This window comes from Agelaius tricolor, unplaced genomic scaffold, assembly GCF_023055355.1.
Source record: "Agelaius tricolor isolate 1412-34295 unplaced genomic scaffold, bAgeTri1.0.p SCAF_6, whole genome shotgun sequence".
NCBI classification, from domain to species: Eukaryota; Metazoa; Chordata; class Aves; order Passeriformes; family Icteridae; genus Agelaius; species Agelaius tricolor.
The window spans coordinates 5231752-5255853 of NW_027269266.1; the positions used below are offsets into that span (position 1 = coordinate 5231752).

At 44.0% G+C, this 24102-nt stretch overlaps 1 protein-coding gene across 4 annotated transcripts in view; it reads left to right on the plus strand.

Moving 5' to 3' along the window:
- DPP6 (dipeptidyl peptidase like 6) overlaps positions 1-24102 on the plus strand; it is a 568804-nt gene that overhangs the window by 295782 nt on the left and 248920 nt on the right. The window contains exon 1 of one of the 4 annotated variants that reach the window (XM_071428574.1): positions 9084-9551. The exons of the other annotated variants lie outside the window; for them this stretch is intronic. Within the exon in view, the coding sequence (XP_071284675.1) occupies positions 9495-9551 (57 nt within the window). The 5' untranslated portion in view covers positions 9084-9494. Of the gene's footprint in view, positions 1-9083; positions 9552-24102 lie in introns of those variants that run through there. 4 annotated transcript variants of the gene reach the window in all.

The window sequence follows — 24102 nt, forward strand, 5'->3', positions numbered from 1 at the left end:
CTCCAGAGGTTACAGCAGTAACAAGACAATTCTGTTCACCTCCTTTATTTATTTTAGTAAGCACACACTTTTACCTCTGCATTGGGGTTCTGAGTAGACCTTTCCAGTTGGCCCATTTTCCATAATTTGCATTTCCCCTAGAGGGCTTTCAACATACCAGTAACATTTTTTGTGTGTCCTCTGGGATAATTACATGTAGTGTGCAAGACCTGCAGTCCAGAAAGGTGAATGCAGGGAGGGTACTGAGGCACACAGGGGGAAATTGGGTGAGGTGACAGGAATCTGTGCATTACTTGTTTTATCTGCTCCGTGGAGTTTTGCCCAAGTGTTGTTTTCTGCCTCTTCCTTCCACTTGAGAACAGAAATCTGAAAACATTGTGGGTTTGCCTTCTCCAAAAATAAAGACATGAAGCAGACAGGAAGGGCTTTGGGTCCCTTTGTGCCTCTTTTAGAGAAGACAAGTGTTGGCAGTGTTTTCATTGTTCAGACTCTTGAGGAGGTTATTTTAGGTTGGAGGAAAAGCTTATCTACCACAGAGCTAGCAGGAATGCAGCAACATATGCTTACCACAACAGATTGAATCCCAAGAAGTCTAGAAACACTTGATAAAAACCACACCAGCTTACAAATCCCCACAGCCATCACAGTCCCCAGCAGAAACTGAGGGCAGTGGTCACCACAGCCCATCCAGCTCCTGTGAGCCTGCTGGGGAGGCACTGAACACCAGAGAAAACACCAGGGCAGGTGGCAGAGGTGACATCTTTGCACCTCTTGGTGTTGTTTGGGAATGGTTGAGAGAAGTTATGAGGTTAACATGGTGTTCAGTGGGTTACCAGTCCTCAGGGCAAGTGGTCACACCCTGTGCTACAGGTGATGCCAGGCCTGAGGAGATCCTCTCCACGTGGCCAAAGGTGGGCTCAGCCTGCCCAGCCTGCAGGATCCACATCTTCATGTTCAGAAACTGAGGTTGTTTGGTCTTCATGCCTCCATCACCTGTGAGACTTCAGAGGCTGTCTTGGTACAACTTTCAAGTATGAGACATCTTTAGGATGAATATGTGTTTTACTCAGCCATTTCACAGTGTCATTATTTTGCACAGCCTCACTATTAAAAGTGTGTGGTTCATATTGTGAGTTCAAGTATTTCTTTTTTTTTTTTTTTTTGGTTAAAGCTGATATAAAAGTAAATGAAAAATAACAACCATTGTGATGAAAAGTGTACTTCATAAAACAAATGCTTAAAAAGCCACTTGCTCCAGCTGCAGATTTTATGTACAAGGATCTCTCAGGCAATGTATGTGCTTACATAAGAAGTCTTTCACAACATTTACATTTAAACCAGTCATCATCTTATATGCAGATCATTTATTCATCCTATAAATCACTTTGGAGCTAAAAATGAAGATGAGGCTCTCTCTTTTCCAAGCAGTAGGCTGCTAAACAGCCTAATGTGTTTGCAGCTGTTGTGAACATGGGGATTCTCTGCTTGATTCTCAGTGATTTGGGAGGTATTTTCTCATCCCTGGTGATGTCTTTTACATTTTCTCACCTAGATATTTCAGTTCCAAAATATAAATTATGGCTATTCAGTAAAATGGGGAGGGGAGGGGAGGGGAGGGGAGGGGAGGGGAGGGGAAGGAAGTGGCGGAAGGAAGTGGCGGAAGTGGCAGAAGGAAGGAAGTGGCGGAAGGAAGTGACGGAAGGAAGGAAGTGGCGGAAGGAAGGAAGGAAGTGGCGGAAGGAAGGAAGGAAGTGGCGGAAGGAAGGAAGGAAGGAAGTGGCGGAAGGAAGGAAGTGGCAGAAGGAAGGAAGGAAGTGGCGGAAGGAAGGAAGTGGCGGAAGGAAGTGGCGGAAGGAAGTGGCGGAAGGAAGTGGCGGAAGGAAGGAAGGAAGGAAGTGGCGGAAGGAAGTGGCGGAAGGAAGGAAGGAAGGAAGGAAGGAAGGAAGGAAGGAAGGAAGGAAGGAAGGAAGGAAGGAAGGAAGGAAGGAAGGAAGGAAGGAAGGAAGGAGCTAAGAATTAAATTCTTCCATTCCTAAAACAACAGTTAAAAAGATCACATACAGAGTCAATAAGGAAGGAATTCAGATACCTAGAAATAACCAGGAGCTATGGGGGGAAAGTGTCAGTGAATATTGATCCCTAAGAGCACAGGGAGCAGGAACACTGAGCCAGACTGTGAGGAAGCAAACTGCAAAAGCAATTTGGAGACCATTCACAGCTGGCACTGAAGTTGGGGCCTCAGAAGTCTCTCTCACACGGATAAACAAGTGAGAAAGAGGCATCTGTTGCATTGCAGCTGCCAAGGTTACACCAGCAGGAGCAGGCAGAGGGGCAGAGAAAAGCCAGCAGCAGGGTCTGTATTCCTTGCAGGGATAACAGAGTCAAACAATTGTGGCACTGCTCATCCCCTGCCTTTGAGACTGGGATGATGTATTAAAATATATACACTGACTCAAAAAATAACCCCACAGTGGATTCAAAGTAATGTTTTTGAACAGTAACTACTTCAATAGAAAAGCCTGACTGTCACACTTGATCTTTAGGGTAGGCAAACCAAAGTGGGTGCGGAATCCTGAAGTGAGAGGAGCACAAGTACCTGCCTGCTGTGTTCCCCAGAGACACACTCCAATTCAGGCAGGAAAGTGCTATGCAAAACAGCTCTAGCTGTGCATGAAAGAGCAGACTTCTTCACAGCTTACATGCCCGTGTTGTCTTATTTGTTTACCATGAACTGTGGGGCCCTGGGACTCAGAGAGGCAGCAAGAAATGGGAAGCAGCAGAATAGAGTGCTTCAAATCAACCCAGTATAATAATTTTAAACTACCTTCTCCTCGTCAAGATTTACAAAAAATATTTAAAAAAGCAACTTAGTGAGGCTTTGGTAATGGACAAATAGTAACAACACCACAGGACTATTATGCAGACACGCAGGTTGTTCTTGCAATTCCCATTGTCCCTGTGTCCCCTGCTGCCACACACCTGCTGTCTCAGATAGCAGGAGTTCTCATACTTGTAGGAACATTTTGAAGTGTATCCCCTGTAGGAACAGATATTCATGCAACTGACTAATTAATGGCATTGACTGAATAAACTGGATTTGATCTGCTAAATGAAAATAGCACACCAGATTGCTTTCTTAATGATTTTGGTCATGCTTTCTTAATGGCTTTGGTCATGTGTAATGGAAATGTGATGTATTTTTAACTGTAACTATATTCATAATCTGTTACTGCCTCTAGTCCTTTCACAGAACCTCTGAAATCTGGAAAATCCTGCGAGTGGATCCCCAAGACAGAGAGGTCCTCAGTGGAGCCTCTGAAAGTTCCTCTGGCCAGAGACTCTCCCATGACTGACCCTTGGTAGAGCCAACACATTGGAGACAACCAGAGAGGGGCAACAGTAGCAGGGCTGATGCAAGATAGAGCTAATTAGTGTATCTCCTTAAAGGCCAAAGATTTTCCTTTCTTTTATAATAAAATTAGTTTTGGGATGTCCATTGACAAGCTGGGCAATCTTGCCAAAGTTAGGGATTAACTTGGAACAAGACTAAAGTGGTTTTTTGGTCTTCTAATAGGAACTATTGTGAGGAGCAGTGCTGGGGATGGTGTGTAGGCAATAGAGATGCTCTGCAGCCTTTGTAGGAGTAGGGCTGATGTCAGCTGATCTCCCACTAAGTGTTTCCAATTCCAAATTCCAACTGGGGATGTTGCTGTGCAATAATGTGATATTAGTGTTGTCACATTCTTGGAGAGGGGCAGGGCACAAAGCACAAACTGTGCTTTCTGAACAAAACAAAATTAAATTCTCCCTCTCCAAAGCTCATTCAGATGAGCACAGAACAGAAATCTCCAGAATGAACAGCCAGAATGTCTGCCTGCTTCTGAAGCATCCAAAGCACAAACTCCTGTAAAAAAAGCTTCTAACCATGCAGCCCTCATGGGTTTAAAGCTTTCTGTTCTTTGGTATCTTTTGTATGAGGAGCCCTTGACATCCAGAGGGATCTGCAGAGGAGGCACAGCCCCCTCTGACTCACTGCATCTGAGCCATGCAGGTACAGAAGGAGAGGGGCTGTGCCATTGCTCTTTGTGTGGATGAGATGTTGGCACTGGGACTGAGGAGGGGGAACTGGTCACCAGCAAGCCCTGGCACATCTTGGGACAATGGGCATCTTGATTTTTATGGACCCTTCCCTCTTGTTCCTCTTGGAATTTCTCTATGAAATTGGAATGGTGGTGCAATAGGGCACTAAAGGTATTTTATCATGCTTGGAGATTGAGTAGATTTACCTTTTCTGGAGTATGCTGCTGCTCTTAGAAGAGCACTGGTTAGGGAGACCTTCTGCCACCACTGCTGCAGGAGCTGCCAGCCTTGTGTCCCCACCCTGCTGCCTCCACACCTTGGACAGCAGCACCAACACACACTGAGCACTGCTCCCCTTGCATCCTGTGGGCCAGTACTGACTACCAATGACTGAATGCTAAAATCCATGGCTGTAACATTTCTAAAGGCTTTTCTCACCTTTCTCATAGTGGATGCCTGTGCTGGCAGAGTCTGTCCCTCTTCCTGAGTTGTCTTTAAAACATCTGCTACCTATAAAACTGTCCCAAAAACCTGTAGCCCTTACACCTTTTCCTTTGTAACATACCTCTGAGTGGGTTTTTCTCTTGCCATGAGCTTTCCTGGGCACTGTGTCCTTCCTCAACTGAGAGCAAATCAGCCAAACCAGTGGGAGCTGTCAGCAAGTGTGAAGCTCAGAGGGGCTGGATGTACAAAACCATATTGAGTGTGTGTTCTGCTGGAGGCAACACATTACTGCACCCCAAATACTAATGGTACTAATGGCTTACACCCCCCAAAATTTCAGATATGTAACTCTCCATGGGATCTGGTCATTATCTGGAGAAAGGAGTACATTAGCAGACTGATCAAATGCATGGTTAATCAAGTAGAATTAATTTCTACCCACTTTGCTCACTGGCTCCAACTTCCTTGCTGTGGCAATGAAAGGGGAATAAATAACCCAGTGTGGTACAGCTAAACCCCCAGGCTTCAATGGAGCAGAAGGGTTCTGCATCCAATAACTGTACCTGCTGCAGGCTTATCACTGCTCTTAGCCTGTGCTCCCTGGAACAGATGTGTGCAGCTGCAGGGCTCTCTGTGAGCTCAGGTGGCTGGTGAGTCTGGCTTTGTAACTCACAGGGAGCAGGAATGCTCTGCACTGACTCCTGAGAGCCCATTGCTGCTTCCCATAAAGGAGCTGCTCTGTATCCAGACACCTCTTCTGCCTGGGAAGGGCAGAATCAAGGATGGCCTTGCACCCTGATCTGCTAAAAAATGTTTGGCAGCAGTAACAAACTGCTTTTTTTTGCTATCACATGTTGCTGTGATGCTTCATCATTTGCTGTGCTTTAGCTCCTAGGAGTTCACAAGTCTTTGTGGTGGTGACAGTTTGAGCTTTTGTTCCACCTTATCCTCCAGAGCCACTGGAACATTAATTCCTCTTTGCAGTGTTCTAAGTTTTCAACAATCTTTGAGCAGGAAGAAGCTTTGTGGTGACTTTGTGAACTCCAAGGAGAATTTTAAGAATGATCCCAGACCACAATCTTGTTCCTGCCAGTCTCAGGAGAGTGAAGCACTTTCCTTCTAACAGAAAATGCTCCAGGACATGTGTGACTAATTTGTTACAAGGTAATTAAAAATTATCTGTATTACTGCAGTGCTGCATGATTTTGTTGAAACAAGCACTCTGAGTGAAGATGAGTGGAGAAGCTGGAACAGCTCCTTCCACCTGTTGCTGGTTCCTCTCCTGATGGGAGGGAGTTGGCTCTGTCCTGCTGTGGGGCCTGAGGAGGTAATTGCTGTCAAGCCCGGGGATGCATTCATGCCATTGTAGCTGGCATTTTGAACGAGCATCTTGGTTAATGAGGAGAGCTCTCTGTGCTCAGAGTGGGCTCCTGAGCTGTCCCAGTGGTGGCACAGCACAGACCACATGGATTGATGGAGGATGCTGATGATAGACATGCACTTTGTGTGGGCAGGGAGTGAGTCTGGAGACTGACACCCTCCCATGGCATGGGCAGGAACTGGAGACAAGCATGTTTCAGGTGTGGGTAGTAGAGGTTGGACAGCCTGTTGTATCCCTGACCCTGGCAGGGAGGAACAACCTGCTCCCTGTATCCTTGTGGTCAGCTGGGATGCTGTGGGGAGGGATGGATGGAAGGTTGTACTCCCAGGGTCCTTGTCTGCCAGTGCCTCCTGCCATGCCCCACACGGGGCTGTCTGGCACCCACTCCTGCTGGCCTTGGCAGTGCAGATTCTTGTCCTTGGACAGGGATGTGCTAATCCTTCATCAGTGATGACTCAGCCAAGCAATGGCATGGGTACCCTAACCCTGCTCAGAGGTCAGGAGGGACAGCCTCACCCTGCTGGTGTGTGAGGAGATCATTCTCTGCCTGTCACTAATAAGCCCTTCTGAATGGCAGTGGCCACTGCTGCTCATCCAGGAGGTGTTTGGCAACCTCAGAACCCCTTTGATGGAGGCAGGAGGGGGACAGAGAGCTCGAGGATGCCACTGCCCCTGCTGCCACATCCTCAGGCAGTGAGCAGCTGGAGGCCACCCGAGGGGATGGGACAGCCTGCCCTGGTCAGGGCTGACAAGGAGGTACAGCCAGGCAGGGAGATCAAGGCATTTCAGAAACACTGGGCTGGCTGTGCCAAGCACTGGGAGATGCAGTCAGAACAGCAGCCTCCTAATGCACCCCTGTAATGAGGCTCAGCCACATGCATTTGCATAGCTAACTACTGGACTAATTAGCACAATTAACTTCTTCTGTGTCCAACAACAAGCTTAGTGGGGAAAAAAAATCTACATTGTAAGGGAGAGTGGCCATTTCCAGAACAGTTAAAACTGTGTCTTAAGTTGTTAACTGTGAAAGAATTGAATCTGCAGAGGGAGAGCATGCAGTGCAATTAAGTTTAGGGATTGCCAGTGTAGGTACTGAGGGGTCAGGGACACAGTGAATGGATCCCATGTTTTAAAAAGGGATCTGTTTTGCAGAAATTTCCAGCATGTACAGTGGAGGAGTAAAATAAAACAACCAACTAAATAACAAAAATCCCACAACCAAAAAAAAAAAAAAAAAAAAAAAAAAACCCAAAACCAACACACCAATTCCAAATACAGTTTTGTTTTCTTTGAATTCCTCTTGGAAAGAAAAATAGCAGAAGTGTGGAGTTAAGCAAGCCCTCATTACCACTCACAACAGGTAGAAAAGTAGACCAAGCCAATTGGAAAATTCAAACTGATCCACTTATATAAAACCTTGAAAACAATTTTGTTCTGATGGCTGGGGAAAAATGTATGAGCAACAACCTCACAGTAAACATTTAGAAAATAGCGTGACTTAAACTATGGGGACTAAAGAGATGGAATTGCAATGTAAGCCAGGACTGTGTCAGAGTATAATTCAGCAAGAAATCAACACAGGCTGTTAGATTTGAATGCAAATTACTGTTTCTTGTTAGAGAGGTGCTATTCACTTATTTTTTAAATGAGCTGTTGCCTGGGTTGTGGCACCTGGGAAAAGGCAAGGTTGTCCAGTTTACTACCAGCACAATTCTGTGTTGCAGATCTTTTATGTTGTGGTTCCTATAAACTCCTGTGAATGTAATGGTGAAAATGTAGAAACAGTTAGGGAGTCTGAGTGGTGCCTTGCAGATATCTTTAGGGAACTTGGCCTGATGTTGGCCTGTTCCTGAAACAAGGATCAAAATTATCCCAGGTGTAAGGAGACATTGACTGCAGTGGTGTTGGTGAATGTGACCTTGTGTAATAAATCTGTGCTGTAAAATTGGGGACCAAATGAGGCATAATCACTTCTCTGTCAGACAAACACTGTGATGTTGCCTTTCCTTAGCAGGCTCAGCCGAGGTCCCGGTACCACGTGAGTGAGAGAGCATTTATCTTTACACAGCACCACAGGCTCCATCCCGACTGTGCTGGGTAGGAGGTGAAGATGGGAGAGGCAGCAAACGTGGCATTTTCGTGTCACCAGGTGTTGGGTTGAGTGAGGGCTCCATCAGTCCCGAGCAAACACCGAACTACGCTGCTCTGAGTTTTGTCCACCCTTGCGAGGGCTCCTTCCCGGAGCGTGGCTCTGCCTCGGCACAGCCCGTGTTACCCCGTGCCGACAGCCAGGTGGGCGAGCGGGCTCGGGAGCCTCCTTCGACAGCTCCGATGCGCCGGAGAGATCCCTGCTAAGGCAGAGAAGCTGCAGGGAGCGAGCTGCAGCAGGCAACGCGTGCCCGTGTGTCACCCTGCAACGTGACCTCCATGGCAGCCACCACAGCAGACACGCACGGTGGCCCCCGGCACACCGGGGACATGGAGGGGGCTGGGGGTGCCTGGGGGCCACCTTTACCCTTCGGCAGTGAAGGGGCAGCTCCCCGGAGCATCGGTCCCATTGCTGGGTGCCCTGGCAGAGCGCTGCATCCCCGGGAGCCGCGCTGGCAGCTGGGCAGGAGCTGCCCTTGGCACGGCTCTGCTGGGCAGGAGCTGCCCTTGGCACGGCTCTGCTGGGCAGGGGCTGCCCTTGGCACGGCTCTGCTTCAGAGCTGAGCACTGACGGAGCCCCCGCAAGTTGCGAGAAGACGGGAGCGCGCCTGCCAGAAACTCCGCGGGTGCGCGGCCCCGCGGGGATGCGGGATGGGGGATGCGGGACGGGGCAGCGGCCCCGCAGGGATGCAGGATGGGGCAGCGGCCCCGCAGGGATGCGGGATGGGGCAGCGGCCCCTCAGGGATGCAGGATGGGGCAGCGGCCCCGCAGGGATGCAGGATGGGGCAGCGGCCCCTCAGGGATGCAGGATGGGGCAGCGGCCCCCGGGGGATGCGGGACGGGGGATGCAGGACGGGGGATGAAGGACGGGCCAGCGGCCCCGCGGGGATGAAGGACGGGCCAGCGGCCCCGCTCTCCGCCGCTCCGGGAGGGGGATGGAGCAGGGCCGGCCGCGCACATCCCGGCGATTGCACCGCCAGCCCCGGCAGCCCGGTGCATGCGCAAGGCGCGGGCGGCCGCCGTGGAGGTGGGGAGGGAGCGAGGACCACATCGCTGCCTCCGGCTCCGAGCTGCCAGTTGCTGGTTGCCAAGCAGTTATCATTGTTTCTGTGACGATTGCAGAGGCTGTTGCTAATTGAAGAAGCCCCCACAGCATCCTTCTCTCTGCTCCTGCTTCTGCTTTTATTTTAGAGGCTCAAGGGGGAAGACAGCCAGACTAGTGCTTTTTTACATTGCATTTTTATTTATTTCTTTTTGTGGGGGTGGGAAATTTCTCAGCTGGTGATTAAGTGATGGACTAGTTACTCATCCGTATCCCTTTAGTCTTTGTGTGTGTGTGTGTGTGTGCGTGTATGTCTGAACACACAGACAAGCTTACACACACACACACACACAGAGTAAAATCCTGTTTGCCACTGCAGTGGGCACAAATAGGTGAGCATGACTACAGCCAAGGAGCAAAATGCATCAGGGAAACAAGCCCAACAGCAAGACCAGGTAAATGCTTATTTTCCTCAATTTCAAACAGATACAGATTTGCAATGTGTAGCTTTGTGTTTCTCGTATGATTGTTATGATTTTTAAAAAAATCTTTTTGGTGTGTGTTCTTAAAATTGTCAACTGAGTCACCAGCCAGTGGCAGGAGGGAAGTGCTGTGTAGCTGGGTTCAAGGTCTGCTTTCTCAGTGTGTGTGGAGACTTGGGGGGAAGCTGAAATTGTGATCATTTTAACAGCCTGCACCTCTTGCTGAAGGCAATAGAGGTTTGTTCTGTAACTTGTTCCTTACATGTGTTCTGGGAGGGGGAGTATGTTGGGATGGAGGCCCTTTCTCACTGGAAGAAGGGGGCAAGGGTATTTAAAAGCCCTTCTGCAGATAGATATAAAATTGTAAAAGTCGTGTGCAGCTTCTGACTTTGCCATGCACTTTCAGTGAATTTTTCTTGCCTGGCATTGTCTTGGAGGGGCATTTCAGGGTACAGCATGTGCCCAGGCTATGCACAAGCAAGAGGGATGGCAGGGGGGGCAAAAAGCAGCTGCAAGTAGGTAAAACTCCTATGGGCTTTGGGGCAAATTTCTGTGCTCTCAGCATGTCTGAACTCAGTTAATCTATTTCTCTTGGTAGGTGCTTTGTGTGTTTCTGGAGAGGTAGAAAGTTAAAGATTTCATTTTCTCTGTCAAGCCTGTATTTTGGAGGGCATTCCTCTCTGCCTACACTTACCAGGATGGAATGAAGTCAAAACTTTCCCTGTCTAAAAAGCAGCGGGTGGCAGAAAAAAAAAAGAGGTATAGAAGTATATCCTCAGCTGTAAAGGACGGGCAGAGTTACGAAGTGGTGGCATAAGGGAAAGTCTGGCTGCGATCTCGGAGCTCCAGCTGAGGCTGGTGAAGGTTCCTGAGCTCTGGGGGCACTTTGGCAGATCAACATCTCCCTTCTCCTCATGCCCACCTTCCCCTCCCTGTGCTGGGGCACCGCGGTGCAGCCCAGACCCTCCAGTTCTGCAATTGTTCCTCATCTCCTTAAGACACTGGAAGTTCTCCACTTTAATCTTTGGTTAGGACAGCACAGGAGGATAATTTAAACAGATCTCTCAGGGCACAAATTAATTCTTAAAATAGCTCTTCCTGGAGTGATAGGCTGAGAGCCTCGCATACTGTTTTTTTTTCTTTTTGGTACAGTATTTTAGGGAAGGAACGAGCATGGGAAGACACTAAGCACCACAAATAGCATGATATAATCTGCATTTTCAGGGTGACATTATACCAATGACCAAAACAGACAGGCTCAATGGTTCAGAGGAAACAAGAAGAAAATAACTTTGATATTTGGGGTTAAGAAACTATGCCTTCATCTAATCCTGCAGGTGTTGGACTTTTCTTCTCTTTTCAATGCTTTTGGAATATATATTTTTGTCACTGTTTGCTGCAGGTTAAAACGAGTCTACCTGTGTTTCTGGGAGGCAGGGGTTTAGAAGTGCCTTTTCTGAACAAAGAGGGCTATGGGGCTGTCCCTTCCTCCTCCTTAAAGCTGTGTAAAAGTGTTGAGTTTTGTAAGTCAAGAGGTATATGTTGCATTTTTATGAAGCAGAGGTGGTTTTGTTTCAAGCAGTGTTACCTGCCTAATGCCATTTTGCTGTTGGCATGCCACATCTTTGCTCCTTTGGTCTTCCTACATGAAGTACAAAATGCTCAGAATAGGTCCTTAGTATATGCAGAATCTTGATTGAGTATATTCCATAACTGGCTGAATTGCAATTATACCCATATGGTACATTTAAATATTCTGGGAGTACGTGCTCTCTTAGCTCTGCCCTAGTGTGAGCATGAAATAGAAATATCAAGAATATATAAATATCAATCATATTGATGAATATTAATGTCTGAGTCTGTGAGCAACTTTGCTCACTGCCATCATTTCTTTTATTGTTTTCACAATACATTATTAGTAAAATGGCTTGACAGCAGGGGGCTGAATCCAATCTCTGTCTATTGATTTGAGTGCACTTTTATCTTCCAACACCAAAAGCAGATCTAAACCCTTATTTTATCTAAAACTGTTCATAACTGAAAAAAGGCTCTATTCAAATTCTATTTCTAGCTGAAATTCTATTTCCAGGCTTATGCATATCAAGAATTACTGAGCTTTTTTTTTCCTTGCTTAAAAGTGATCAAGAAACTGAAAAAATGTAGCTTGGAGAAAAATTGAAGGCAAAGTGCTGGTCTGGCTGTAGAGGACTGAGTCTCTTTCGGTAGCAGCTGCTGCTGTCGTAAGAGATCCTGTCCATCCCTTTTCTGTGCTCCCTGCTGTGACATTCCCTGGATCCAGAGGCAAGCAAGTGTCACAGTTGGCTTAAATCTCTGCTGTGTCCTACCATACTAACCCAAACAGAAGCTGGCCATTAAAAGACACTGCAGGAGCAGGGTGGGGAAAGTTTGAAAATGTCTGCAGAAGCTTTGCAGGCATAAATTTAAAAACCTACTTTAGACTCGTGTGTCTATATGCAAATGAAGTCGTGTTCTGTCTTGAGATTTACAAAAATGATAATAATTAGAAAATGATTGGGATGTGGAGATAAGCAAAGCACTGCTTTAACTGCTGAAGGCAGGCAATCCCTTTCTTCCTCAGGTAATTAAAAATGTTTCTATACAATTCCTTTCTGATAAGCAGTGCTGCTCACCTCCATGCCAGTTAAACTGCTCAGAATTCCAGTCATTTATCTCCTTGCTTATCTGTCTCATGGGTCTGAACTCCTAAGTCTTTTGGACATCATGTACAGAGAACATTCTGTAAGTGATAAGTAATGCTGTCTGTTACTGTCAAGTTGTGATTGCTTGATCAAGAAGTGAGCTGGACGTGGTTGTCTCCGTGCTTTTGGCTGCTCCTGGTGCAGCTGTGGTTTCTTGTTCCGAGGGCTGGAGCTGGACACAGAGCAGTGCACCATCAGCACAGCTGCTTCCTGCTCAACCCAGAGCTCAGGAGTGCGTGGCAAAGACACTGATAGACCCAGGATCTGGCTCAAGAGGACTAGAGAATCCTGTTCTCCCCCTTGGGGTTTGTTAGCTGGATGTGTGGATAGGCCATTAAAACACTTTTCCATTAAAAAAGGGGAAGAAAATAGCAACAGCAGGTCAAGTACTCTGACAACGCTTTAGCTATTTATACAGGCTGAAGATCTCTGTGTTTTAACATAAGCCTGTAAATTTGTTATCTTAGTTTAGCCCAATTCTTGCTACTTTTAATGGCCTTTGGGAATGCAAATAGCTCTGCAGTCATATATAAAGATAAGGAGGCTGATTTTTTAATGAAAATGTGGTAACAGGCGTAATGCTAAAATGAGTCTTTTAAATATTTTAAAAAGTGAGTCAGCATATCAAGTATAACAGGATCACAGATTCTCAAAGAACAATTTTTATAAAACATATTTAAAGGGTTGATTGGTTAATTGGGTATTTGAACACTGAGGATAAGGATTGTTCTCATTTCTTTTGCTGTGTAGAAAAGAACTGTCCAGGGCTTATGGGGAGCAAGATCCTGTTCTGAAATGTGCTCGTGTCCTAGACAAGGTTGTTAATGACTGCATGGAATCCATGTAAAAGACCAAAAAATAAGTGAGGAGACAAAATAGCTTGAGGGCTGCCTTATTGAAGTGGGCTCCGTGGAGGAGTGGAATCAGATCAATGGAACAGCTCTGCCTATTAGCTGTCATTAAGGTAATCAATTCTGAATTTTACAGAACAGCTGGAATTCCAAATCAGAGGTGGGGTGTCTTCAAGTGGAAAGAGAACACATTTACTTGGAAAACCTAGGCCAGACTCAGGAATAAAATGATGAAAAGATTAATATTTCATGCTGCTAATGGTCCCCTGCCTCTCTACTTCACAGAAATAGCCTGTAGTATCTTGAAGAGTGAGTACAGTTGCAGTATCTAATATACTGTGCTGAAGTGTGCCTCTACTTGTGTAACTTTATCCAAATAAGAAGCTAAGTGTGCACTTCAGCTGCATTATGCAGACAGTCCCCCTGTGTTGTTTTAATTCAGGTAATTCTGGGATTCCTGTACCAGGGGATGCCAATCCCTGTGTGCCCTGCTGTCTTCCTGCAAGGTGGTAAATGTTCTCTGTCATTGTGAGCTGAGTCCTGTGCTGTTATTTCACTCCCAGAGTAGATTAAACTAAGAAATATGGGTGTGCTCACATTGGGAAGTGGTGTGTACCCACCCTGTGAGAGTCAAAGAGATGATACTGAGGTCCCAAACACATATTTTTGACTGGGGGATTATTTCAAACAAATTCCAGACTGGCATGCATGTTCTTAAGTAGCTGTTCAGCATCTTCTCTCTAAGCATCATCTGAAATGAAGCCAGTTTGTGTACTTTGAGTCTACTTTAAAATGTGAGTGAGAGCATGGTAGCTGTGTACAACTCAGAGATTTGGTCAGTAGTGCAGTTCTGAAAGGAGCAAAAGGACTAAAAGTCAAACAAATGTAACTTCATGTGAGCTACATACCTGTATCCAAAGATATCCCTATATATGTATATATATATTTTTTAACTCTGAGGTGTGACTTAAAATCATTCCAGATCTTCTCTGCTCACTTGGCTGCTGTCCAGAAAATCACTGCCCCTGGGTACCAAATGTCTTGGTTGGTTCTACATGCTTTGCATGAAAGAATGCAACAATCCTGATTCTCTGTGACAGCAAAGCCTCCCTACAGCACATGAGCAATACAAATGATGTCCAAAGAGTGCAAGATCCCTTCCCATTGTAAACAGGCAGTGCTGTACAGTGGTGAATTATAAGTTGTGAATTTTATCTCTTTGAAGCAGGGAAGGGACTTTGCCCTTTTATTTGTCAATATATTTCTGTTGTATGCTAGATCACAAAGAGCCACTGCTGAACCCTCTCTCTTTTTTAGCAAGGTTTGAAGTTCCACATTTTAACTGAATGTTTGTAAGCAGATTGAGCTGTGAATTCACAAGAAAGCTCTGATTCACAGAGCCATTATCTGGCACAGTCAGACTCCCCAGTGCAGCATCCCAGTGGCACAGAATCCATGCAGAGGAATGGAACAGCAGCATGGAATAGCTCTGAGGTGCCCAGATCCAGCACTGGGCTGAAAGGAGCCTGGCCTGGAGCTGTTGAACAGGTGGGAGGGAGTCTCCTGGGAGATGAGCTAATTTAGTGTGTTATCTCAGTGACTTGTGACAGCAGAGCTCCTACATTCCTGGCTGGAGCTGAGAACTGTCACATCCCAAAGGTGAGGCCCTGCTTGTGAGAATCCCTCATTCTCCTTGCAATATTCTGGCTCAGGTTGTTACAGCTGCGCAGAAATCAGGGGCAATGCCCACTTTGGGGAGGTGTCTGCCAAAGAAAAGGGAAAAAGGAGAAAGCTCTGATTTACATAGAAAACTATAAGTTTCTTTCGTTTTAATGGAACTGTTTAATATTTTCTGTTTGAGGGCATAATTTTTTTAAAATATTTTTTTCATATAGAATACTTTTTATTATTAATATTTAAATATTATTTATTGTTAAAAATATTTTTTTTTCTTGATAACAACTCTTTAAATTACATGTCTTATTTTAGACCAACACAGGCTTTCTCCAGGAATCATAGAGAACATTTTTTCATTCTCTTAATGGTATCTGATCTATTCCTCAAGAGATTAAATTTCTGTAATAGCACTCCCTAGAACACTGTATTCAAGACCATGGAATTGCATCAAACTGGCAGTCTTTTCTACCTATTAGTTTGCCACAAGGAATGCAGTCAGCTAAGTCATGGGGAGGGGGAGACAGAGGTGGAAAGGAATTCGTTTGGTGTAAAATTGGAGTCTCAAAGCAAGAGACTGCACAGAAGCCTTTTCAGTACTCAGTGCTGAAGTGGAAGTGTTTCTGGAAGGTCTCTGAAAGTCCACAGCCTCTAAAGTTTGTACTTTTCTATCAGATGCTGCTTAAGATTGTGTAAATTTTACATGCTCTTCATACCTTGACCAAGTGGGATGTGCTGTGCCGCTGTCCTTGGTACAGCTGCTCCCTCCATTCCTAGTACATGTGACTTGTGTTGCATTCTTTCCCTTTTTTTTTTTTTTTTTTTTTTTTTGCTGTTGGATAAGGGCAGAATAATCTGTCTCTGAAGTTCACTGTTAATCTGGGGTCGTGGGAGTGTGTTTGAATGCCACAAGACTCTCACAGAATTTGATGTGTCATTGCAGTTGTGGTCCATTAGCAGTGCTGTGCATTGCTACAGGCATTTCATGAACAGTGGTTGTACCTGCTTTCAGTTCTTTAATGATGCTTCATTGTGATCTTTATCAGGCATTAAATTCTGGTGAATCATGGTCACTTTGGGTGATGTGAGAGAAGGCAGCACTTTTAAAATGATGTAGAGTACAGTAATGTCTATTTTTTAACACAGTATATTCTCTATGTTTTACATTCACATTTTTTGATCCTTTGTCCATTTTTTTCCCCTCTCATCTTTTCTTTCACCTTTCTGTTCTGCCCACTCTGATTCTTAAGTGGGATTTAAGTAAATGAAAAAGAATCAGAGAAAGGAGAGTGCCAGCAGCAATGGACAGGAAAGGTGTGCACACTCCTGCGAAGTGCAGATGTGAAGAACTAACTGTGAGAGGAGTGCATTCAGCAAGTTTGAAACCTTTGTTAAACATAAATTTGGAGAGGGACCTGTATTTGAAATCAATGAAGGGGGTCAAGAATGGAAAGACAAGTTAATATGAATTTCTGATTTAATGACAAATTTTGTGTGGGATTATTCATTGGCTTTGAATGACAATTCAGTGGTGGAGTATGGAACTTAGTCCTTCCTGTGTGCAGACATCCACTGTGGCTTTGAGCAAGAGTGTTGGGTCCTTAGTGGCAGTCAGCAGTTTCTCTTCTGCTGAGATGGTCCATGTTGCCTAAAATTGGAGGGGGAGGAAATATCTGGGAGTCTCCTAAGGACAGGTATGTGAAATATGGAGTTCTGAGATACCACAGTAACTCAGGCTGCACGAGTACCTGAGATATCAGAGAGATGCACTTCTTGATGTTTGGAGAATGTAGGGAAAGGGTCACAGGAGAAAACCTAAAAGTTAAAACTCATTCTGAAGGTTTAGCTATGAATAAGAATTTCACCAGAAAAATATCAAGATAAAGGTAAATGCTGTCAGGACTTGAGACAGTTGTGAGCAAACTTGCAAATGAGAGAGAGATAATGCACAGAATCACAGAATTGCATGATTCTAAGATTTTGGGAACTTGAAGCAATTTTATACTTTAAGGAAAGATGCATCTTTCAGCTCTCCATTGCATCATACAGAGACCTTTTCCGAGAAGAAGTAATTAATATTTTTTTCAGAAGAAGTATTGCAGTATAATTGGGAGCCAGAGAGGTTAAATGGAAATGTAAATGGGGGGATGATGAGCCAAGGGTATGTGTGGTCATAGGTTAAACCAAAACCTTTCAGAAATGGAAGCCAGAAAGCTGCAGTTTGGTGCTGGGCAGGCTGATGGAGAGCATCTTCCTGAAAGTCAGGATGAGGGGATGAGCCAAGGCTGGAGCTCAGGGTCTGGTGGGTGTAAAAGAAAGCTCTGGAAAAAGTTGTGGAAGTTGCTGGAAGCTCTGAAGTGTGATGGTAGCAGAGAGGACACAGCTACTTCCCAGCTCCATTAGTGAAAGTCCTTCCCTATATAAAATCCTTTACTATATAAAATTTAGGAAACTGCTGATCTTCAGAGGTCCCTTCCAACCTTAACTTTTCTGTGATCCATGAGAGATGAGATGGTGAGGGGGCTGGAGAGTGACTATTAAATCTCTGAACTAGTTATGGGAATTACAGAAACAGAAGTAGGATTGGATTTTGTGAAAAATGCATATTTTATGTTTGGCTTTTCACAAATATTAAAATAAATATTATATGTGTTGTGTTGGAAAGTAATGCTGTGTTAATTCTCTTAAGTAGTGTGTTAAATGTAGTTTTGGGTTATAAAAAAATGTTAAAATAGAAACTATGCTATGTTGGGTACTTTTTTTAAAGAAAGGACTCCCACTGAGATAGCAGCCACAGGACACCTAAATCTACCAGAGAAAAAGAATTTATTGCCCTCTTTTCAGAAGAAAGGAACTTCTTCCCACCTCGAAGGTGCTGTTAGGATTCAGAGGAAGAAGCTGACACTGGCCAGACAGAATCCTGTGTTTGAATGGAATTTATGCATCATGTATGAGGTGTATGAATATGCAACAGGCTGTTGCTCTTAAGGGTTAATCCTCTGTTAACGTGGGTCCTTTTTTGGGCTTGTGCTGCCCAGAAAAGGTACCCGGACATCCGTAACTCTTTGTTTCTATTGTCTCATATTGTCCTAATCCAAACTGTCCAAATTATTATTACTCTAATTGTATTACTATTTTTATAACCATTTTATTACTATTACAATTTTAAAATTTTAAAAACAAGTGATTGGTGTTTTTCACAGATTTGGTGGTGAAAGATGCTTGTGGAGGAAGGAGCTTCAGGCCCCTGTTCACCTGCCTGCCTTGAGCAAAGCAGAAAAGAGAGGTTTATTTTGGGCAGCTCTCAGATAGCCTGAGAGAGACACCCTGCCTTCAAAACAAGTACTTAACACAGTAACCAGAGACATGGCCTGCTTTTCTGGATGAGGGGAATGGTGGGGAAAGGCAGTAGCTGTCTTTGCCAGCTGGGAAAAAGATTCCCAAAAAACAAGAGGGAGAAAATGACCAAGATCAACCCCCTTTTGCTCAGGGAAGGGGCCCTGCTTCTCTCATTTTCCCTTGTACTCCCCATCCCTGAGTGCCCTGCTTGCTTCTGCCCTTACTGCTGATGGATTGAAGCTTTTTGTTGAGAGACAACCTGTGCGCTGTCTGCATGATAAATGCTCAGTGGCAAGAAATGTAGGGCTATTACTATTATGAGATACAATTTTGTGAAAGAAATTGCAGGTGAAAAGTGCAGATAGACCATAATTTCTCAGAGAGGGTTTTGCCCTAGACTGCTGAACAACATCTGCTCACAGAGGCATAACAGAGGCTCTGCTTTGGGATCTTGTCTTGTTAAATGGCCCTGTGGTGCCAGCACCTGGGAATGTGCCTCTGGGCTAAAGGCCTTGGCAGGAGAGGCTGGTGAGAGGATGGGACAACCTCCTTGCTCTGCTGGTGAGGGAGGAGCATTTCCCTGTCTCAAGCAACACCTTAAAAAAGCTGAAATACAGATAATCATGGGCAGAGGATGGACCAGTTTTGTTAGAGCTGGTGAGTGCTGGGATGGAGAAGAGGCAGTGGTGGGATCCTGGTGAGTCACAAGGGAGCAGGAGCATCCAGAATCATTTTTCTGCTGCTCCCTCAAGCTTTGTGTGTCCCTTTCAGCCCTTTGGTGGGCACCCACCACCTACCCAGGGTGCCAAAGCCCCGTGCCCTCATCGCGCCTCCATAAATACACAGGTCTAAGCTGAGCAGGGAGCCAAGCCCTGAGCGTGTCTCATGGTGAAGGAGGGTGAGATACCCTGAAGCAAACACTTTTGAAGAGTTAAACTGAGCTTACAAGTTAAAAGATGTAGGGGGATACAGTATGGATAAATGAAGGTGGTACAGAATGTAATCTTAGCCCCTAAAGAGTTGCAGCTGAACCAATTACTAAAGATTAGGAGCAGGCCTGATGCTAACAGGCCACAGCTGTGGCCAATAAGAAGAGTGTTATAAAAGAGTGGATTGTGGGGAACTGGAGTCAGTTGGCTGCTGCTAGGACAAGGAAGAGTCAGTGCCTGGAGGAGCTGCCTACAAGAAACATCAAGGAGGTACAAAACTCTGGCAATATGGAACCCTTGCAATGTAATGATAATAGAACTCTTGCACTATAATGACAACAAAAATAGCATTCAGAGAGCCATTAGAAAGAGGATGAGTTTGAATGAAACAGCAAATCGAAGCAGATCTGGAGGCTGAATGGTTGTCTTTTTATTTTTTTTAGCCCCTTACCTTAACATCCTTTTTTGATCTGAAAACAAATGGCTGTTCCTTTTATTGTTTATAACATCATAAGACATATAAAATAAAAGTAAATTTTATATAAGTTTTGCAATGCTTTGGCTAAAGTAGTTTCTATTGCTGCTTAATTGCTGCTGAGCTTGAAATTGGAGAGATAATAAGGCTTCATCTGCAGCAATTAGCCTGCAGTTTTTGACTCCATTACCTTCAGTTATGTCTGTGGCCAAATAGTTACATGCAGATATTTAAGACTTAGTTGTAGTAAGATATTGTCAAAAGTGAAATCACAACTTAGACTTTAATTTATTGTTAATTTGGACTGTCAGAGGTACTGTAATAAACATATAATAGCATATTATGTGGAATGCATTTTGGGTCATTAATTTAGCTTAATCACACACTGTGACCAACCTCTCAACTCTTCTTGTGTTGGGTTTAAAGGGGTCTGATACTTCATCTTAATGTGGTTGTTGGAATTAACAAATGGTATATTAAGATGTAACTGTGCTTAAGTGTGTTGAGAGCCTCACACTTTGATTTTTCTGTTTTCATGGCCAGGAGCAAACAGGTTATTTTCAAATGCACTTGCAGCATTTTGTGCTTACTGATAGAAAGAAACTTAAGGATGCACAAGAAAAACATATTGCAACTTAGCCCATGTTAAAAGAGAGAGAGGAGGTTTGGGATACATGGAAAATCAGATATTATTGCTTGAAGGATGTAGTAAGGAAAAACTTCATGGTTGTTATTATCCTGAGCTATGGTGGTGTTAGAAAAAAGGAGCAATTGCTCAAGGTGGGGAAACATCATGAAACTTCTTTTTTCTATTTATTACCTAAATTTGAGATTCTGCAGATGGCATTGCAGTGAGTGTAATCAGCATTGACTAGTCCTCAAAGCAGGAAAATTGTTTTTCAGCTTTGTTTCTTCATAAGAATCCCTGGCACATCACAGTTTAGTTGAATCTAATACACAAACAACCTTCCTCTTTCTAATTTTTATGTCCTAATATCTGTGATTTAAAAGTTAATTTACAAACATTGCTGAGAATGTTGATCCATTGACTCTAACAAGGATTTGAGATTAATCTTTGTAAGCTTAATCATTGGAGGGTGCAGTTGAATTAAATTGATTTATTTTCCATGGTGTTTACCTCATAAGGTACAACACATGGTTTTACATGGATTATATTGGTGGTTGACTTTGCCATTGCAAGTCCTGGTATAATTTGAAGATTTTTTTATTCCAACAAGCTAAACAAGCCAGTTGTAAAAATATGGGACAGAAAAATCCAAGGAGAAATTGATTGAAACAGCCCTGGAAAGTACTTAACACATAAAGTTTGTGCATTAGGGTGATTATATTGATTGGGAAATGCTTTGACTTTGGTTGCTGAGGGCTGTTCAGTGCTTGCTTGTCCAAATCAGTATCTCTTGGCAGGACCAGCTAACCTCAGTTACTGCTCCTCTGCTTGAGAAATGTTGCCTTCCCACCTCTGAGAGTGATAATAAGTAAATAGATGATGTCTTCTTTTGGTTTTGTGCCTTGTTTACAAACTGGGCTTTCCAAAGCCCATCTGGGAGACTACAAGACTGAGTTGTTGGGTATGAGGCATCTTTCCCTCAAATGTGTTAAGGAATTCAGTGTTGATACTGGGCTGTAGGATGACAGAGCATCCATGTGTAAAACAGAACTACAAGAAATTTTGGATAGTGTATGTATCTGAAATTTGAGATGTTTAGTGTCTACACTGAGAATAAATCTGCTGACTTCATCAGGCCATGAGCTGGTCCCTATATTACCTTTTACTATCTTGAAAACCCTTATGAAGAAACTTGAGGCTTTTAATCTACAAGAGCAACAAACCTGTAACTAACAGACTTATTTCAGCTGGCTCAATTTGTTTTCATGTGGCTTTTATTATAGAAATGGCTGATATTATAAACCGTTCTCTGTACTATTCTATCATGGTAGAGAGAAGTGCTTCTTCCAGAAAGCAGATTTCTCTTGGAAATTCTGATGGAAATCTGATGGATTCTGTGTGGAAATCTGATGGATTCTGTCTCATTCTCTCTGTGTGAGAATGGACTTCAGGATTAGGACCACAATATAAATTATACCTTGTATACACATTGGAATAAGGTTGTGGGTCTGGTTTCCTCATCATTTGTTTCAGAAGATTTATTTTAGCACCTGTTGGCTCCCATCCTCTTGCTTGTGAGGAGACACTCTCTGCACTGGTGTTCTCCTGACCTTGGGGTGGGAGGTAAATAGAATGAACTTGGGGACCATGTAGGTTCCCTGCCAAACCTCCATCCTAGGTAGTGTGCTTCCTATAAATTCCTGTATGTTCCTAAAATTCCTGCAATCTCCAATAAATTTTAGACCTTCTCCAGTCAGTTATAATGCTCTTAGCATCTGGGTAGTAAATCATGTTATCAGTAAATAAATTGTCATCTTGTTTGTCATGCCAAAAGGGAGCAATTTCTTTTTTTTTTTTTTTTTTTGTTCTTCAGCATCCTCCTGTGAATTCTGGAGAGACTCTGGTGATCAATAGCACACAGCCCCTGTCACAGGCTAAGCCCAGGTTTTAAGTCTTCAGTGATCTCTCTGCTGTAAATTACAGCTGTTTGAAACTGTGATGCATAGCTGTTTTTCTGTAGAATGCAGTTCATTTGTGCAAGGATATTCCCATTAAATCATCCAACTCACAATATATTGGGGAAACCTTTCAAATCTCCATGGAGCTCTGCCTGGGGATGGGTGGGGAGCTGGCTAAAAACTTAGATTGAAAGTAGGGAAGGGACAGGTGACTTTGAGAGCAGCCCTTAGGAAAAGAACCTGAGGGTGTTGGTGGATGAGAAGCTCAACATGAGCTGGTGTCACATTCACATTTTCTGAAAAATCCCTTTGCCCAGGATTTTTCTCATGGGAAGCTGAGAAGCCTCAGAGAAAAATGAAAACTATAATTATCTCATTTGCTTCTCCTGTGTTTTGCTCATGTGGAATGTGTTTGGAGATTGTTTACCCACAGGTGATTGTTTCATTGGATTCTGGTGTGAATTGTTTTCACTCATTTGCCAATCAGGGCCAAGCTGTGTTGGGGCTCTGAAAAGAGTCACAAGTTTTCATTATTATCCTTGTAGCATTCTGTAAGTATCCTTTCTGTATTCTTTAGTATAGTTTAATATAGCATTCTTTAATATATTAAAATATTATAAAATAATAGCTTAGCCTTCTGAGAACATGGGGTCAGATTCATCATTCCTGCCTTTGTCTGGGAGAAACACAGATACAATAAGCTGGCAGCCCAGAAACCCAACCACATCCTGGGCTCCATCACCAGAAATGTGGCCAACAAGTAGAGGGAGGTGGTTGTCCCCTTCCACTCTGCTCTGGTGATGCCCATCTGGAGCACCATGTTCAGCTCTGGGGTCCCTGATAGGAGAAGGACAGAGGAGGCCACAAAGGTGGTTGGAGGCCTGGAGCACCTCTCCTCTGGCTGGGAGAGTTTGGGTTGTTAACCCTGGAGAAGAGAAGGCTCTGGAGAGACCTTACAAAACCTTCCAGTGCCTAAATGGGGCTATGAGAGAGCTAGAAAGGGGCTTTCTGCAGGTGCATGTAGTGATGGGACCAGAGATAATGGCTTTAAACTTGAAGAATATTGTTAGATTAGATATTAGAAATTAAATCTTTACTGTGAGCATGGTGAGGCCTTGAAAGAGGCTGCTCAGAGAAGCTGTGGCTCTCCCATCCCTGGAAGTGTTCAAGGCCAGGTTGGATGGGGCTTGGAGCAATTTGGTTGAGGGGAAGGTGCCTCTGGCCATGGCAGGGGGTCAGAATGAGATGGTCTAGTCCTAAGTCCCTTCCAACCCAAACCATTCTATGGCTCTATGGTTCCATATCAAGTATGTTTGGACCATAAACCTAGTTTTACCTAAGAAAAAGGTAAATTCATTTGTGTATGCCTACATTAAAATGTAAAACCAAAAAAGACTGAAATCAGATTTAATGGGACGAGGAATTACCAAATCAAAAAAATTCTCATTGTTCTAAAAATGTTTCTGCTGCCCAAGTGTGCAATAAACTTCTGGGTTTATTCTCTAAGGTTTGAGATATCTGAAAACTGAAACTTTTTTCCCACTTTGATAAAACTGGAGTTAATTACACCCCCCCACACACAATTAACATCATAAATCTCTTTCCCATCTTTCTCTAGGAAAGTAAAGAGGGCTTGGCTGGTTGCTATTTCTGCAATAAAGCATTCTGGAAATACTGTTCTATGTACACAAAGATATGAAGTAATTGAGCTCAACAGGCCATGTAAAATACGCATGAGAAATAAAGTATGTACTTGAGGCTAAAAATATAATCCTAAATGAATCCTATTGGGATGGTTTGTGCTCATGCTACTTCTAGTCCTCTTTCTGCAAGTAGAGCTTATTTGTCTTTGCTTTTGTTTCCCAAATAGCTTTTTTGTCATTTTTCTTTGACCTCTATGAAAAAATTGGAGAAAGAATTGATTCTTTCTTCTTGTAAGTTGCTACAGCA